This window comes from Coenobita brevimanus, chromosome 8 (assembly GCF_032717465.1).
Source record: "Coenobita brevimanus isolate Jiangsu-jjx chromosome 8, ASM3271746v2, whole genome shotgun sequence".
Classification (NCBI taxonomy): domain Eukaryota; kingdom Metazoa; phylum Arthropoda; class Malacostraca; order Decapoda; family Coenobitidae; genus Coenobita; species Coenobita brevimanus.
This window is the reverse complement of record NC_136961.1, coordinates 23,860,806-23,878,799: the sequence shown is the minus strand read 5'-3', so window position 1 is coordinate 23,878,799 and position 17,994 is coordinate 23,860,806. Positions and strand designations below refer to the sequence as shown.

The following is a 17,994-nucleotide window of genomic DNA, read 5'->3' as shown; positions in this document are numbered from 1 at the left end:
ATGCGCCCCACAAATGCCTCCCCAAAGAACAAGTGGAAAAAATCCACCCTAGACGAACCCGCATGCACACCTGGAGCCGTGCAACCAGACCGCCACTCCTCAGTGAAAGGGTGAATGATGGGAGTAAAATTACTCCCATCTTCCCAGTTGCACGAGACACCACCGTCTCCAGCCACGTCCCCATCGTCCCCTTCGTCAGGGTGGGGAGGTGAGGGTGGTGGGGGAGGTTGGGGAGGTGGAGAGCAGTGCCTCTCATGACTCGCACTTCTCTTCCCTCTCCCTTTTCCTTTACCCTTTCCTTTCCCTTTCCTTCCATTCCCCACATCCTGGGGCTGTGGGGAGGAAGTTTGGGAATATTGTGGGGCGAAAGATGTGCTGGGGAGTGGCTCCACCTCCTCTCCCCTAGGCCTACGTGCACCACGTGCTCGTGCTGCCTCCCTCACACCACTTTCCCCTTCACCCCGCACTCCTGCCACACCACTTTCCCTTTCACCCCGTGCTGCCACCACATCACTTTCCCTTTCACCCAGCACTCCCACCACACCATTTTCCACTTCCCCAGACAAAAGACTTTCACCATACCTGATATGTCTTCTCGTCCCACCTTCTGATCCTCGGGGTGGTATTTTTTCTTTTCCCAACCACGAGGCGATATCACGTCCTAAGCCGCCGTCATCCTCATCGTCCTCATCCTCGTCCTCATCAGATTCGGGATGGAGAGATAGCCGTGCACGTGGTTGGGGAGCAGGCTGGCCTTCCCTTGCCTTATGGTATGTCACATACCGCTTTTTCCAGGGCGAAGGGACCTCTTCATCACTGCTTGTTATTTCTTCCTCTGGCTGGACGTAATCGCGATCCACCACATCATCGTCAAGTGGAGAATCACTATCTCCAGTGAAGGCTTCCAGGGCAGATGCAATTTCGTCGTCTGAGAGACCTTTCCGCGCCGTGTCTGACCTGGGTCACTGCTAACAGGTGAGTGACCGAGACAAGGGCGAGCGCGGGTCACGCGGGGTCTGGGACGCTGCCCGCCTAGCAGCAGGTAGGGGAGGCTTGGGTACGTGGGCGAATCGAAAATCTCGCGCGAATTTTGAAAATTGTGGAAATTATGAACCTTGTAATTGCAGGACGTTGAAGTACGTCAACGGGATTGGCAGTGACATAACATGAGGACGTGGAAGTACATCGACGGGACGCCGCGGGTTAAGAATGCAAAAGGTCTAACACGTGGTGGTAGAATGACGGAGGAGCAGTGGACTCTACGGACTCTGTCATGGCCTGATATTTCCCAGTACAATGAAGCCATGCAAGACTTCATCAGCCAACAGTACACCACAAGTGAACAGCTCAAAGAGTCATCTGAATCCCGGGTAAAAAGGGACTTAAATGATTTGAGTAAGCACAATTCAGTGAGGTGCCGTCCCATATAAACATAATAACCAGAGTAGTTGCAAATGACGATGTAAGTGTTCATCAGTATAAGATGGTAGGCAAGGAAATCTTGAACAAAATGCATGGGGAAATGGTTTTTACCTATGTTTTTAACCCCTACACCGCGGGCTTGTTTACCAATGACTTGCGTGTGCCGCGGGGTTATTTGGGCTCCGACAGACTCTCAAAAAATATTTGCCAAAAATCAGTTATTAGTCCTAGAATAATAAAATTACATATGCTTATGGCACATACCTTCAGCTTTCTCCTGGAATGATTGTTGAGCCTTCATTGGTTACCGTAGGACTTGTGGAGACCTCTGAAGTAGGGTAACGAAGTCTCCACTTTACACTTCCCGACAACCCGTCATATGATTACCACAGCCAGATACAAACACTATAAACACTATTCTACAATTTTCAAGTAGTTTGGGATCCATACTCAAAAAGAAAAAACACTGTGAAAGCAATGGAAATTACGAGCACGTTTGATCGTCGCACTGGCACTAGTTCGCTTTTGTTACTCATTTATTATTCATAAAACCCCTCACACTTTATATTTCTATTACTATATAACACTTATATATATCTACAGTCTTTATCCATAAGTTTCCTTCAGTAGTATTAGTTTATTGTCACTGTAGGGATTCAATTTCTTTCAGTAAAATACGTAGCATTCACTTTCTCGTCCTGTATACTGGCATTGAGAGTGAATGTCACTTTCATCTTCACTCTCATAACTCATAGCATTCAGACATGCTAGAGTGAAACTTTCACTTTCATTACTCCTAGGGTATATACTCGTATTCTTATAATACTACTCATTTACATTTCTATTTACGTTCTCTATTTTATTTACGTTATTTACATTTCTATTTTATTTACACTGTGTTGTGCACTGTCACTTGAAATAACTTATAAAACTAATTTCCATTGTTCACATATATTTACATTCATTACTTTCACTTGCTGTTTACACATTATTTACAATTCCACTTGCACTGTTTTACTCAATAGAAAGATCGTAGTCACTCTTTTATCAATTGTCAGCCCTTTACCTCTTTCCACACGAGGTTTAGTAGAGGGTAAAGGTCACAGGGCCATTTGCATGGGGGTGAAAAAAGGCCTTGAAGTCAGCAAGAAGAAACATACGTACTCTCGCTTCGGAAGATGAGAGTAAACTGATAACGGAGGGCCAGCGTGGAGGCCTGCTTTAGGGGTTATTCAGAGTTACCAATATTGGTTCTTGAAACAGCTAAGTCTAGCACTGATATGATTGGCAGGAAATCTAGATAATACATTATAAATTTGGTAGTTCCAGGTGAATGTAAATATCACTTAGGCTTCTCCCTTCCCTCCTTACATGTATATTTATTACGAAAATAGATTAGAGGCCTACTTAGGAGATATATATTCAGAGCTACCAATGTTATATCTTGAAACAGCTTCGTCTAGCACTGATATGATTGGCAGGAAATCTAGACAATACATTATAAATTTGGTAGTTCCAGGTGAATGTAAATATCACTTAGGCTTCTCCCTTCCCTCCTTACATGTATATTTATTACGAAAATAGATTATACGGCATATTTCAAGGGGAAAAAAACAGCGAAAAATAGCGAACGAGTGCACGTGAGGTGTTGTCAGGTGATGATTAGCCAATTCCAGGTGTATGGCACTCTCACTTACCTTATTTCTTTCTTGTATATATTATTTGGTATAAGAATAGGACATAGGGCTTATTTCAATGGATGAAATCAGTGAAAAATTCCAGGGAAGATTTACTTAGCGTTGCAAGGCCGGGCAGGTGGGAGGATAGGGTAATGGAGGAGGGGTAGGGAGGGGAGTCAAGAACGGGGAGAAATGGCTGAATTGTCAACAATGGATGGGAGTACAGATGAGATTAGGAGTGCTGACTAGTGTTGGACATTGGCAGTACTGATAGATGATACAAGCCCCCGCTTGGAAGCCCGGGTGAATTCAAAATAACACAGAATCACAAAAGCGATGCCCCGCGGTATGATCCCTTGCTCCCAAGCGTCATGAAAGTGACGCCCCGCGGTTAAGGGGTTAAACGGAAGTACTCTGTAAAAACACTGGAAAGTGCGTCAGCAGTAAAAGTATCTGGAGATCATTCCATTGGTCCAGCCCTACTGTTTCAGAGACTACTCATAGTGGCACAGTCAGAAGTGTCTCTAGAGCATAACATGGAATATGAACTGTGTTCTTTTCCCCCAACCCTGTATAAATAAAAAGATACCCTACGAAAGGCTCACAAGCCATCCCTTGCTGACGCAGTTTATAGTCTTGACACACGAGATGTTGACAGCAATGTCAATGATATCCCAGTTGCAGAGCACTGTGTCCTTGATGGTGGATCTCTTTTGTATCGGCTGAGCTTAAAGAACGGTGACACCTATGGGTCCATCGTAGTTAATTATGCAACATTCACTGTACGACATTATGGCGTGACAACAGTGGTATTTCATGGCTTGAGTGGAAAACCTTCCATAAAAGACTATATATCTATTGCCAGACGCCTCAATCCCGTTCGGGGTGGCCACAAACAAATCGCCTCCACGTCGCCCTGTTCCCCGCCATTTCACCGCCCCGCTCCCAACTCACACACCCCTCTCTCATATACCTGTCCACCCCATCCCTCCATCTCATCCTCAGCCTCCCCCTCCCTCTTCCCCTCTCCACCTCACTCACATACACTGTTTTCGTCAGTCTTTCACCCTCCATCCTCTCCACATGGCCAAATCACCTCAGTGTATTCCTCCTAACGTTTCCTAGCACATCCACATCCACACCACAACGCTCCTTTATATTCTCATTTATCAGCCTGTCTCTCCATGTGACTCCACAGACTTCTCTTAAATATCTCATTTCCACTGCTCTCATTCTTGACTTGTGTCCTTCCAGCAACGTCCAAGCTTCAATTCCATACGTTAGAGTTGGTATCACAATACTGTCATGTAGTAACTTTTTCACTTCCATGCTCACTTCCCTGCTTCTTATCACTGCTTTCAAGGAACCAGCAACCTTTCTTCCCTGCTGTGCCCTTTCAAGCACTTCACCCTCCAAACTTCCATCCTTACTCATCACACTACCCAAGTTCTTAAACGTACTCAGATTTTCCAATTCCTCACCCTCCAACCTCGCTGTACATTCACTGACTTCACCTCTCTCAAAGACCATCACTTTACTCTTCCCTACATTCACCTTTAGATTCCGTTTCTTACACACTCTCCCAAACTCATCCACCAAGCCTTGCAGCTCTCCATCGTCTTTACTCAACAACACAGTATCATCTGCAAACAACAGTACAGGGAGTTTCCAAACACTACCCTCTCTCACCAGGGGCACTCCAACATCCACTTCCCTACCTTGTATCTCTTTTATTACCCCATCCATGTACAGATTGAACAACCATGGAGACATGACACATCCCTGTTTCAAGTTCAACCCAACCTTCAAAGAGAAAAATTCACTCAGTTCACCATCCACACGCACTGCAGCCTTAGCACCATCATACATACACTTCACAGCATTCAACAACTTCCCCTCTACTCCGTATAATCTTAATACTTTTCACAATCCTTGTCTATCCACCCTGTCATATGCTTTCTCCAAATCCATGAAAGCCGCATACAACTTCTTCCCCTTCTCTAGAAACTTTTTCACTAAAGATCTAAGAATGAATATCTGATCTACACAACCTCTTCCCTTCCTAAAGCCTCCCTGTTCTTCTCCAACTAATTCCTCTGTTCTTTCTCTAACTCTGTCAATAAGTATCCTACCATACACTTTTCCTGTTATACTAAGAAGACAGGTGCCCCTATGATTCTCTAGAAACTTTTTCACTAAAGATCTAAGAATGAATATCTGATCTACACAACCTCTTCCCTTCCTAAAGCCTCCCTGTTCTTCTCCAACTAATTCCTCTGTTCTTTCTCTAACTCTGTCAATAAGTATCCTACCATACACTTTTCCTGTTATACTAAGAAGACAGATGCCCCTATGATTACCACACACTTCTTTTTCACCTTTTCCTTTGTACAAGGGACTAATTATACTTGCCTTGCAATCCCCCGGGACTCTACCTTCCTCCCAGGCCAATCTGCACATTTTCCATATCCATTCTACTACTATCTCTCCACCATACTTCAGCATTTCACCACACACTCCATCAATTCCTGGGGCTTTCCCCGATTTAACTTTCTTCATTGCTTCCACAACTTCTATTCTACTGATTTCTTCCTGTATTCTCACCTCCCTCCTCCTCCCAGCCATTCCCCAGCCACTTAGAATCGCATTACTTCCATCCTCTGTGTTCAACAATTCCTTAAAGTGTTCTCTCCATAAAAGACAATACCCACAAAAGACGAGGAAACAACAGACCAGAGGTGAATTTTTCGTCATCTTCTATTGTCGTGGGAAAGAAGGAGTTCCTAGCACAAGACAGCAATAAACAAGGTATTGTTGATCTTAATGCTGAAAAGCTGGAAGAAAAAGAATGTGAAGAAATGAAGTCAAAAGATCCCGATGTGAATAACGCAAAGGCAGCTGTCAGACCGTAACAGCAGAAATGTACTACTTTAACTGCAGAGGACACGGACCTCCTTGTGCTGCTCTTCTGTTATGAGGAGTTGCATAGTAAGTCTTTTCTTCCTATCAGGTAAAATGAGCACCGAAAGCAGAAAAGTTTATGATATTTATATACTGGTTGTGACAGCACATCTCGCATCCAGGATACAGGAAAGAAATCTGTTTTCCAGTAACTGACGAAAACGAATGTGATCCTTCAAAACTGTGCCCGAGTTTTTAGTTCTGAGAGAAGAACAAAGGAAGAGGTGCAAAATTTGGGATGTGAAGTAATGGTTGAATTGTTTGGTGGGAGAGCAGATATATTTCTCTCATCCTTGCAACATAAAATTCATACGAAAAGGGTAGCCACATCAAAAAACATTTGTTTCTCCAGAAAAACTGCCTCCAACCCTCTCTGCTTGTGAGTATAATTCACTTCGGACTTACTATCAAACAATGGTTTGGATGGGTAAGGATGATGGGATGGACCCAACTAAGTGGGGATGGAGGCTTGACGACAACTGCCTTGTACCTATTAAAATGCAAATGGATCCTGCACCTGAAAAATTACTAGTAATGATACACTGTAACTGCACGACGGGTTGTCAAACAGCACGGTGTAGCTGCAAGAGATATGGACTCCCGTGCACTGCCGCCTGTGGACCTTGTCAGACTAACACAGTGTGCCACAATACTGCTCCTATATTAGAGGACTCCATTGATGACGGTGATGATGATGATGATCGGTCAAATAAGATCAATTAGGTAAGATGTTCTGTTCGTGGATCTCATTGGAAAGAACCAGATTCTCATTTACAAGTAACATATTAGCAGGGTTCTAAATGACACGAAAAAAAGTTCCTTACTCATCAGTTCCCAATAAAATGCTGATGGAGACATCCTACCAACTTGAAAACTTGTCTGTTTGATTTATAATGGCCAAATATCTGTTGGTAATATATTTATAGGGTCCACAATGAAGCAGAAAAAAGTTTGTTGTACACTGAAATATAACATGGCGGCCATGCTGTATTTATGCAAATTAACCACTGTCTCCACTGAGTGTCAACTTTTAGTATGGTAAAGAGTATGATTTAATGAAGCAGAAAACATTAAAAAAAAAAAAAAAAAACTTTTGGAGCAATTTGTTCAAGGTCCAGCCACATCTGGTCTCGACTACCATAAGAGTGAGAGAGTGGAAGAGTAGTGTCCATGAGAGTCAGAAAGAGGAAGAACATTGTTCATGAGAATGAGGGAAAGGAAGAGTAGTATTCATGACGAGAGAGAGAGAGAGAGAGAGAGAGAGAGAGAGAGAGAGAGAGAGAGAGCAGTGTCAATGAGAATGAAAAAGAAGAAGAGTAGTGTCCGAGAGTGAAAGAGTAAAGAACATTAGTCTCCACGAAAGCGTGAGAGAGGAAGAGAAGTGTGCGAGTGAGTGACAGACGATAAATAGTGTCCACGAGAGTGAAACGGGGGGAGAGAAGACTCCATGAAAATGCGAGAAAGGATGAGTAGTGTCCTAGAGTGAGAAAGAAGAAGAATAGTTTAAGAGTTAGAGAGGGGGAGGGGGAGATGCGTCCAAGACAGTGAGAGAGTTATGTGAGCACAAAATAATTTTGGGGCAGATCTGTCATGGCCATCCTTTCATAGGGGTCACCAGGAGGGAGGGAGGTGTCGCAAAATGGATGACGATACTATAGTCGCGAGGCGCGACTCTGAACTTGTTATTATCGTGCACTGGCAACCTACCATTCAAAAGTACGTCTGATTTCGTGTGTAATATGAGATGCATGTGATTAGTGTATAATATGATCGTGTAAAATAATATTCGTGTATAATATATTTGTGCATAATAATATGATTCGTGAATAATATGATACGAAATCGGACGCACTTTTGAATGATAGGTTGCCAGGGTACGATAATGGCAACCTCAGAGTCGTGCGCCGTGACTATAATATCTTAGAAGAAATATTAAAAGCACGCTTCAGTTAAGAGACAGTCCGAGTATAGATTATGGATTAGTTCAGGCAATGCTAAATAAAGCTGATCCTTCAAAGGGACAGAATGTCCACCTCCCGTTTCAGTTAATTCTCTTATGCTTCGCCACAGACCAGTACAAACAAGCAAGACTCCACTGAAATGAGAAATTGTTCACGACCTTAAAGCTGCCTTGGTCATCACTCATCCTCTGAAATCATTATAAAAGGACAGCCAATTGGAAGGATTGAGACACAGTGACTATGGAAGAAGCATACCTCTCTTAGTCAGCCTCTGTAGTGACCCTGTGCAAACATTCCAGAATACCCCTCAGAAAGAACTGTGATGGATACATCTGTCGGACAACACAAGTACACACTGTGATCTATGTGGTATTTTACTTTGTATGCCAGTAACCCCAAAGCCCTTTTATTGTCGGCCCCTTATTTCAGCTCCGTCTCAATGACCTATTCTGTATCCAAGTCACAATCTGACCCTGATATTAGCCTGAACATTTCTTCATCCACTCACACCAATCTACTGTGCTTACACAACGTCCCCTCATCATGCCACTGTCTCCAACACTGCCCCAGTTACTCCATCCTGGTTTCGACACCTAAGCTAATAAAGAATAACCTACTCCAAACTCTCATGTGACGATTGACATCCGTATGCATCAGTCTTCCAGTAGGCCACCAAAATGACACTCCATATGCCATATTGGCTGGGTCAACTGCTGGGAAGTATGAGTATCACTAGATTGCCTGGTTGGCTCACAGACAGACTACCACAAGCACTATGTACTCACCATCTCCCAGCCTCCGATACTGAAGACCATGCAATTTTGAGGTACAATGGTGTTGTGGCCTCGCGCTCATCTGGATGTGAAGCCTGTGTACTACAGGAGGCTGTTCACTCCAGCCTGGTACTTCCAGTTATCTTTTAATGAGGCTCTGCTAAAAGTTTGTTTGCATTATCAAAGTGAGGTTAACGAGGAGAGTATTATCATGATATGGAAGACTGCATTACAGTGAAGGTATAGTGACATGATTCTGAGTTGTATTTTGTGTCGAAATTGAAGCAGGTAAGTGTAAGGGCCACATCATAGTCAGGGTAGGTGAACTCATGTCTCTGAGAATGGCAGTTATGGAGGAATAAATGTCTGGTGGGGAATTACAAAGGATTTCGTTTGTCTGGAGGTTTTGAATCGCTATTGTGACTGTGCATTATGTTTGTGGAGGAGGATGGATGATGATGAGGCATTCTGGTGTGTTGGATAATTATTCTTTTTACCTCGCCCTGGTGGAGTTGGACGAGGTATTGTCTTTGGTCAGGTTTGTTTGTTTGTTTATTTGTTAGCAACATTACGGAAAAACAACTGAATGAAATTACATGAAAATTTCAGGATACGTGTACACTGGTCCTTAAAGAAAGTTATTAAATTTTGAAGGTAATTGAATGACCCTGAAATGTCAAAATCAAAGTCACGGATTTTCAGGAGGCTATAACTTGAAAACGGTTGAAGATATTTACTCTTAGAAACGTACAGAAACTCATAATAAAGGCTTTCATTTGGCACCAAGACCTTTGACCTTGAATGATTATCTTGAAAGGTCAAACTCAAGGTCACGGATATTCAGTGGGCTATCATTCGAAACCCGCTGAAGATAGAGGAATATTTACTAAAATCGACATATTGAAAATCTCATATGGGTTTTTAATAGATACCTTGACCTTTGAACGTAAGTGACCTTGAAAGTCAACCTCAAGGTCACGGATATTCAGGGGGCTATAACTCGAAACTCGTTGAAGATAGAGATATTTACTATTAACCAGATATAGGAAGTCTCATATGAGCCTTCATTTGGCAGCATGGCCTTTGACCCTGAGTCACCTTGAAAGGTCAAATTCAAAATCACGGATTTTTAGAGGCCATAAATTGAAAACATTTGTGCCATTTCCTTAAACTATAAGCCATTAACTCCCAAGGTTCCTGTGTGAGAGCTTTTCTGGGAGGGTGCTAAGTGTAGCCTACTGCCAATCTGCCTATCGACTCATAGTCGCCAGTCTCATAGGCCCCTACTCCGGGGTTCCCTCCTTTATTAACTTAGAAAATGACCAGTTCAGTCCTATGTTGAGGATGCTGGGCACAGATCGGTTAATTGTGCTCTGACGCTAAATGGCAGAATGTATTAAACAGCAATAAAATAACTGTTGTCGAGGGAGGTTTGTTGTGCCTGGCACTTTTTTTTATTTTTATGTGGTGGGATATTACGTGCTTGTGATTTTTTAGTAAGACAATACTGCCCTTACCAGCGGTTGCTCAACTATCTGTAGTCCACCACGTATGTTAACATCTCCAAACCAGCCTCTCACACGCAGTGTGGAAATGTCTGCAGCATGTAGTATCTCATTCTCTGTTGAACCTTCTTAATAGCAATGACTTTTACTCTGTTCATTGACTTTAGTATTTTTGTGTGTGTAAACAGCAGTCAGTTACAGTCACGTCATTGATATCTTTTGGGCCAGTCACACCTGCATCATTAATGCTATAGCATCCACTCATGGCAGCACTGTTATCATCGTTCTATAACGTTCCTCAGAGAGTGGATTTGGACTGGTTTCATAATTCTCTCTCTCTCTCTCTCTCTCTCTCTCTCTCTCTCTCTCTCCACACACACACACACACAAGGAGATGTATGTTTGGCTTGCATTGTCACTCGATTTTAGCACAACTGTGCCACTAGAAGTCTTGGTATTACAACAGCTACAACATATACTACGACTGCTATTGCTACTACAACTACAACTACTACAATTATTACTACTGCTACTACTACTACTACCATTACCACTACTACTTCTACTACTACTACAACTACCACTACTACTACTACTACTACTACTACTACTACTACTACAACCACCTCTACTACTACTACTACTACATAAAACCTAAAATAAATGTTATAAGTAAAATAGTTATTCATGTACTGTTCATAATCGAAAATATTTTCCACTTTAACCTGAGATGTCCCGTCGATGTATGGGTACGTTGCAACATTTTGCATTTGCCAGTCCCAACAACGTAATGGTACGTTGTGCAATTGCAAGGTCCCTAATTTGCACAATTTTCTATTTTCGCGCTTGATTTTTCGTACGTATACACGGGACACCTTCCTCTATTCCTCTACAAGATGCCAAGCAGGGACAATGCCTTACACCGCATAACCTCTCCCCCCCCATTGTCTCAGCAATTCACCTGTTACCAGTGACCTGGCCAATAAAGACATTCAGGGGCAGAATGATTCCCCAATCAAGGACAATGTGGAGGACAAAGTTTACATAGCATTAGAAGAAGAAACAGTCAGAAATGATGATCAGGTAATGTGGCAAAAGAAGGTCAGGAATGGTGATGAGTTAGTGAATGAAACAATGCTTATAATGCCTATATTACTGTTTGAAAACCAATATACTCTCGTACTACATATAAATTTGTACCAAATAAATACATAAATACTGTTTATGAGTGGTGTGAAATAGTTATCCTCCCATAGAACTCGTTTTCTTTGTGGCTAGCCTGATAGAAAACCCTGTAAGGTAAGGTGGTACTCCTACCTGTATCGAGTATTTTATTTTAAACCTCAGGTGAGCGATTTCTCTGAATTTTCGATGTTTCTCATCAAAAGCGGAGGTTTTAGCCAAAAATTTTTTTTTTTTCAAAAATGGTCGGGACTGGGGGGTGTCGAAGGTGCGAAAGTGCTCGGGACGTGATGGGTTAATGGAATTTTTTCCTGTGACTTAGACTTTACCATTATAATAAATATACTGTACATACATGAAAACTTTCAGTAAAATACAAGGCACTGATTTCATCATGAAACAAACTTTCTGCTTCCAGTATTCACATAAACAGACACAGCTGTGGCATGAGGCAATGCATTTCCCCCCCCATCCTCTCTCCATCTTCCCACTATAACAGAATTTTTTTCCTGTGATTTATACTCTTTCATCAAAACAAACGAACGCAGGAAAACTTTCAATAAAAAATAAGGTGCTGATCTCATCATGAAACAAACTTTCTGCTTCCATTATTCATGTAACTAGACATAGCGGTGGTGCAAGGCTTAACGCACTGCTTTTTCTCCTCCTTCCTCCCTCCCTCCTCCACCTCCTCCCTTTCTCCACTCCCTACCTCCTCATCCATGCCAATATCCCCCTTTCATGAGTTGTCAATACCCTATGAACCATTCCCATCATCAGAAATAGCAGATGAACATACAGGTGGAAACGATGGACGCACAGTGGAGGACGCACTTCCTCCACCCTCCTCATGCGACATAAATATCGATACCCATTATGGCAGTCACTTTCCTGAGAGGAAGTCACTTTCTCCACTCACAATTGGTGATAATGTCATCTCGAGTTCTCTCCCTATCGCACTATCACCAAGGCCTTTTCTTTTCTGGCTTTCATTGGTGTTGAAGTCGGCTGTTGCAAGTGCTCAGCTGAAGATCCGGACACAGAGAAAATTTTTGTGTAGGTTTATTCATTACAGAGGCATGCAGGTAACTGAAGCATGACTCAAATGCATGAAGGAGGGTTGCCAGTGGGTGTGCATGGTGGAAATAACCCATGGAATGTTCAATGCTGCAAAACAATAGGTTACGTATGCATGTCACCCGGACGTCCCTGGGTCGTCATGTATACATGTCACCCAGATGGGATAGGTTAATATACGTCCAACTGAACGATTCGAACTTCACTGAGACATGCATTTATTATGCATGGGCGATGCAGTGGTTGAATCATTAGAGAATTAGCATTCAGTCCTAATGGACCCAAGTTCGAATCCTGGCTGGGGCATGGAACAGTTCATGGACTCGAATAACATGAAATTAATTTTACTGATCTACCAGAAGATTCACCGACATGCAAAAATGTCCCGGCTGGGGCAAGGAACAGTTCAAGGACTTGAATATCATGAAATTAGACTTTAATGATCATCTACAAGATTCACCGACTTGCAAAAGTATCCCTGCTAGTACAAATACATCAGATTTTACTCACCTTTCAGAGGACACACTGGCATATAATAATACCCCAGCTAATACCAATACACCAGTCCTGTTTGTAACAGGTCTAGTACATATTCATTATTGACAGTGGGTGTTAGAGCCAAAGTATTTTCATGTTGAGGTGTATAGTAGGCAGGAGAACAGCTGGACCTCAGAAAACATGCTGTGAAACCTACAGTATGGCCAGAAGTCAGACACATAAAAATTTTGCATTTTGAAGTTTAATGAAAGGATCATATTTGGAGATCCTGCAAACAACAATGTAAGAAATAGATATGCTAACACTTGTGGGTGTAGCAAGTATACTGTGAGAATGAGATATGTATAGCAGAGGCAAATCTACATTTAACTTATTATATCTGACTGATGTAGTTGATGCCTTGTTGTCTGCTAATAACAAAGAGGATATTTGGTAACTGGTTCAGAGTCTTTGAAGGTCAGTGAGTAACAAATGCTGGAAAATAATTTAGATAGCTAAGAGATGTTTGTTCAGGGGAAATCTCTTACAATGTGGTTTGCTGGTAATTGGAGAGAAAATTGATAATGAGGAAGATTTAATGCATGCTGACGCAGTGATTGAAGAAAACAAAAAATGCATAAAGCAAGTGGAGAAGACAGTGGTTCAAGGAATTTAATTGGTTTCTGATGTGAAGACCCCAGCAGGCAGTAGTGAATACAGAAATTTGAATAGAAACCACTGTACCTGAACTGAAGGTAATGCCTGTCTTATTACTTGTGCATGATAATATAGTAAGTCATGAGTATTAATATTCAGAAGTAAGGGAGGCAAAAGTGAATCTGTTAAGGAATCCATGTGGGTATTATAAACTAGGTAGAAAAAGAAAGCTTTAACGATATGTGAACTGATGTTTGGCTCAATTCTCTGTTTTTTTTAATGATAATACTTTTACTTTGTGCTTTTCTGTACATTTTTTTTTTTTTTTAGCCAACTTGCCTTCAGATTTACTACATGAAACTTGTGTGATTATGAATTGTCTACAAAATTTGTGTATATACAAATATTTATTGACATTTCAGGAAGCCGAGTACATCCCCGGTCCAATCGCTATTACATATGAAAGACATAAAAGTGCAGATTTCACTGCTGGCGGCATAATGACCAAGTACCTAGTTTTTGGTGCCCGAGGTCATCCTGAAGTCGACCCATGGGGCTTCCTGCTGCCTCTTTCACCTCTGGTGTGGGTGGCTGTGGTGGCATCGCTGCTGGCAATGATCATTGTTATGCTGATCCTGCCTTCATGCCTTCCCACACACACGTCACACACAGCCAGACGAGACACTAACATATTCATCTGCATTCGCGTTCTACTCCAGGAAGGTATTTAGGTACTTTAATATATTTATGTATCCATTATGTTACAATGAATGGTTTTGTAAACTTTGGCCATTAGATAAGTGTGCATTTTTACGTGATATATGTTCCCCGACAGACCTGAGGAGAGAGACTGATTGGTGGTTGTGGGAACAATTGTTGCTGGGGGTGTGGATGTTGATGATTCTGGTGCTGACACAGAGTTACAATAGCAACCTCATGTCCCTCCTGGCCGTCAGACACATCAACCATCCCTACCAGACCCTAAGAGACGTCCTGGATGACAGTGGTGTTGGAATAGTTCACGTTTCAGGCTCAGCAAATATCCCTTATTATCGAGCAAGTACTGTCAGTACTCCTTTTTAATGGAAACAGGGCCTAAGTGCCATAAGGAAAGCATACATAACCTTTTTGTTCTGTTGGGTGAACTATAAATACCGTAAGGTATCGGTCCCTGGGCCAGGCCTTCCTGGTATTGACACCGAAATTGTTATATGAATGGGCTACTTGATAATCTAACTATTTCCTTATGGAGAGGAACTAAGAATATATAAATGTGTTTTAGTTGGATCACATCATTTAAGAAAGAAATATTTTATTCTATACAGTATATACTAAAGTGCCACTATAAAACGAAACTAAATTTTAAGTTGTTTATAACTCAGGGACGTTTATCTGTATAAATTTACATTACAATATGCTGTATTTATGAGGAGAGTGTTTTGTTGTTGTTGTTGTTGTTGATGTTGTTATAATTGTTCCAACCTGTGAACTTTCAGACTGTAAAGACAGGAATATTTCGAGAGTTTGGTGATCTGCTGGACACTGAGCGAATGAAATGGATCACATACTCCACTTTATGGCAAAGTATTGACACAGTGGCCAGAGCTGGAACTCACGTCGTATTCGATCTTGATTTCAATTTTTGGAACATGATGGCCACAGACTTCTCTAACAAAGGTTATTGCATATCAGCAATTCACATAAGTTTGATCGCATAATCAGTTTCGAGGTTGTGCCATATGTATCATAAAAATTAGCCCAACGTGAAAGCAGTAACAACATCGCTTGGATGAATCCTTCTTGAGTAAAAATACAGTAAAGAGTAAATAAAAAATTAAAGCAAAAGTTTCCTCATTATGTCAGACTATTTTGAAGTATTTGAGTGTTTCCTGCCTATGAATGAGATAAAGTTTATATAATCTGAGGCAAACAACACCTCAGCCTAAGTAAAACACAAAAAAATCTTGACAGTTTAAATCCTTCTCATAATCTTCTTCACTGAGCTGTAAGAACAGAATAACACTAGAATATGATGGCAGTCATGAAAAAGTGAAATGGAGAAGATGTAGCCTACTGTAGAGTCGTAGCATTATCTTTTTCTACTTCCAGCAACGTGAAAAATACTAAAATACTAAAATACTAAAATTCTGTCATGTTAAGGTGAAAGAACTATGGGAATAATTAAAACTGAATAGGTTAATTCGATCTCTCCCCAAACAGGCAGATGCGACTTCTACATGGGCCAAAGCAGCTACCTTGCACTTTTAGCGTCATCCGTTGTTCAGAAGAACAGTCCTCTCCTCCCTGGTTTGAATAAGGGGTAAGTGTGAGGAACATGCGTGTTTTTTTTTTTTCTTTTTTTTTTAAGGGACTCTTGGAAAGGGTGGCCATAAACGAATCACTTGCATATCACCCTGTCTTCCCCCATCAGGCCACCCTGTCTCCTGCTCACCCCCCCCCTTCTCTCATATGCATCTCCATCCCATCCGTTCATCTCATCCTCAGCCTTCCCCTCCCAATTTGACCTCCACCTCACTTACACTCTTCTATTCAGTCTTCCATTTTCCGTCCTCCCCACATGGCCACACCATCTCAGAGTATTTCTCTTAAATCTTTCAATCACATCCACATCATCACATAATTATACTGATAATAAATGTATTCATGGCACAGCATGTTAGCGCTGGGTGAATCCGGGTTGCTAAACAAGTGGCTGTATCACACCCTACCCAACACCACCTCCTGCATCAACTCGCCAAAAATCATCACCGTCACCACTGTCCTCTCCATCACTAACTTATGGGTATGTAACTCTCTCTCTCTCTCTCTCTCTCTCTCTCTCTCTCTCTCTGAGGATGTCAAAGAATATTGGAGAATCATCGTTTACAAGAGAAAAGCATTGTTAATATAATGACCTACTGATAAGCACGATGACAGTACCAAACATAATGAGTTACAGCTGCAGTGTACGAAAATTATCTGAAAAATCAAGAATATAAGGTATTTTTCATGAAGGTAAATCAAATCCTACAAGATTTTTTCATTATATAAGGAGTAAGAAAATGTAAAGTATATAGTATAGGTCCTCTTTTAAACCAGGAAGGTGGTCTCATCCATGATAACCACACAACAGCAACAGTACTGAACTATTTTGAGAGTCTTTTTAAAAAGTATTTAGGGAACAGGCTGTAGCACCAACCGATCACGGATTTACCCTCCCAGGAGGATGGGATTGCTGGTGATAGAGAGAATTGGAGCTCTCGTTTCACCCACTCTCAGGATACCCTGACCATTCCCCCTTTGTTGCCTTTTTTCAGTGTGACACTAACATGGGGAGTAGGCCAGCATGCTCTCCCAAAAACCTTCCTCTATCTTATGCACTACTATACATGTGCTTTACCTACCACACAACGTACCCTACTACGTCACAGGGGTTGGCATCATCAAGGATATGTGGTCAGAAAATATTGCCCCCGCTGCTTAATGGTGGACTTGCTGGCAGAAATGGCGTGGGATCTATCAGTGCAGTTTTGGGACAGGGATGGGATGGGGCTTGCATTTGACCCAAGGGGTACATGGCACTGTGGTTCCCAGACTGACATTTCGATTCTTTAGTGAGGGACCTGACCCTGGGAGTAGTGCCTCAGAAGGGTGCTCTATCACTGGATGTATAATGGTGGGGCGGTTTCAGTGCTAAGGAATGCTTGGGGGGTATCCCTGTAGCTCTCCTGGCAAGATGCCCCAAGGCCACTGCCACAGCCATTGGTGGGTTATGGGTCCCTGATCCCTTGCCTGGACTTGGGACTGTGTGGGCAGGTGGGGCCAGTGGTTCATCTCCTCTTTTATTGATCTGACATGACAAATACGAAAATCAAGAAGCAAAAGCAAGGCTATGGAAACCAAATTACTTAAGAGGTCCAGAGTGACATCGTGTAATACTGTAAGTTGAAAGGTAGATGGGAGGAAGTGGTAGAGACTCTGAGTAGGAGACAGGTGAATGTTTGATTCCTATAAGAGGTCAGGTTCACGGCAGGGTCAGCTAGAATGAATGTTTAGAAGGACTATAAATATTAACTATTTTAGCAGGGAAGTCCAGGCAGATACAGTGGTGTGGGTATGCTGGTAAAAAAAAAAAATGGGTGATATGTATCATGAATGTAATAAAATCAAACTAGAGAAACACCCAAGAGGAAAATCACGCCAGCTGCGAGCCGATACATAGCTAGCGCAGCTCGGAGTATGATTCTGACCTTGAGATACTTTCACCAGCTTTGAACTCGTAGTAGATTTTTATCCCTAT

The 17,994-nt window shown here is 42.1% G+C and overlaps 1 protein-coding gene across 1 annotated transcript in view; it reads left to right on the top strand.

Annotated features, from left to right (window-relative positions):
* The first annotated feature begins 1,238 nt into the window (after window positions 1-1,238).
* The window catches only part of LOC145407066 (uncharacterized), a 30,611-nt gene continuing 13,855 nt past the window's right edge, over window positions 1,239-17,994 (top strand). Inside the window, exons 1-7 of the mRNA XM_080278091.1 lie at window positions 1,239-1,395; window positions 3,729-3,910; window positions 14,117-14,417; window positions 14,530-14,759; window positions 15,191-15,371; window positions 15,915-16,014; window positions 16,368-16,497. Coding sequence (XP_080134217.1) covers window positions 1,239-1,395; window positions 3,729-3,910; window positions 14,117-14,417; window positions 14,530-14,759; window positions 15,191-15,371; window positions 15,915-16,014; window positions 16,368-16,497 — 1,281 coding nt within the window. The remainder of the gene's footprint in view (window positions 1,396-3,728; window positions 3,911-14,116; window positions 14,418-14,529; window positions 14,760-15,190; window positions 15,372-15,914; window positions 16,015-16,367; window positions 16,498-17,994) is intronic.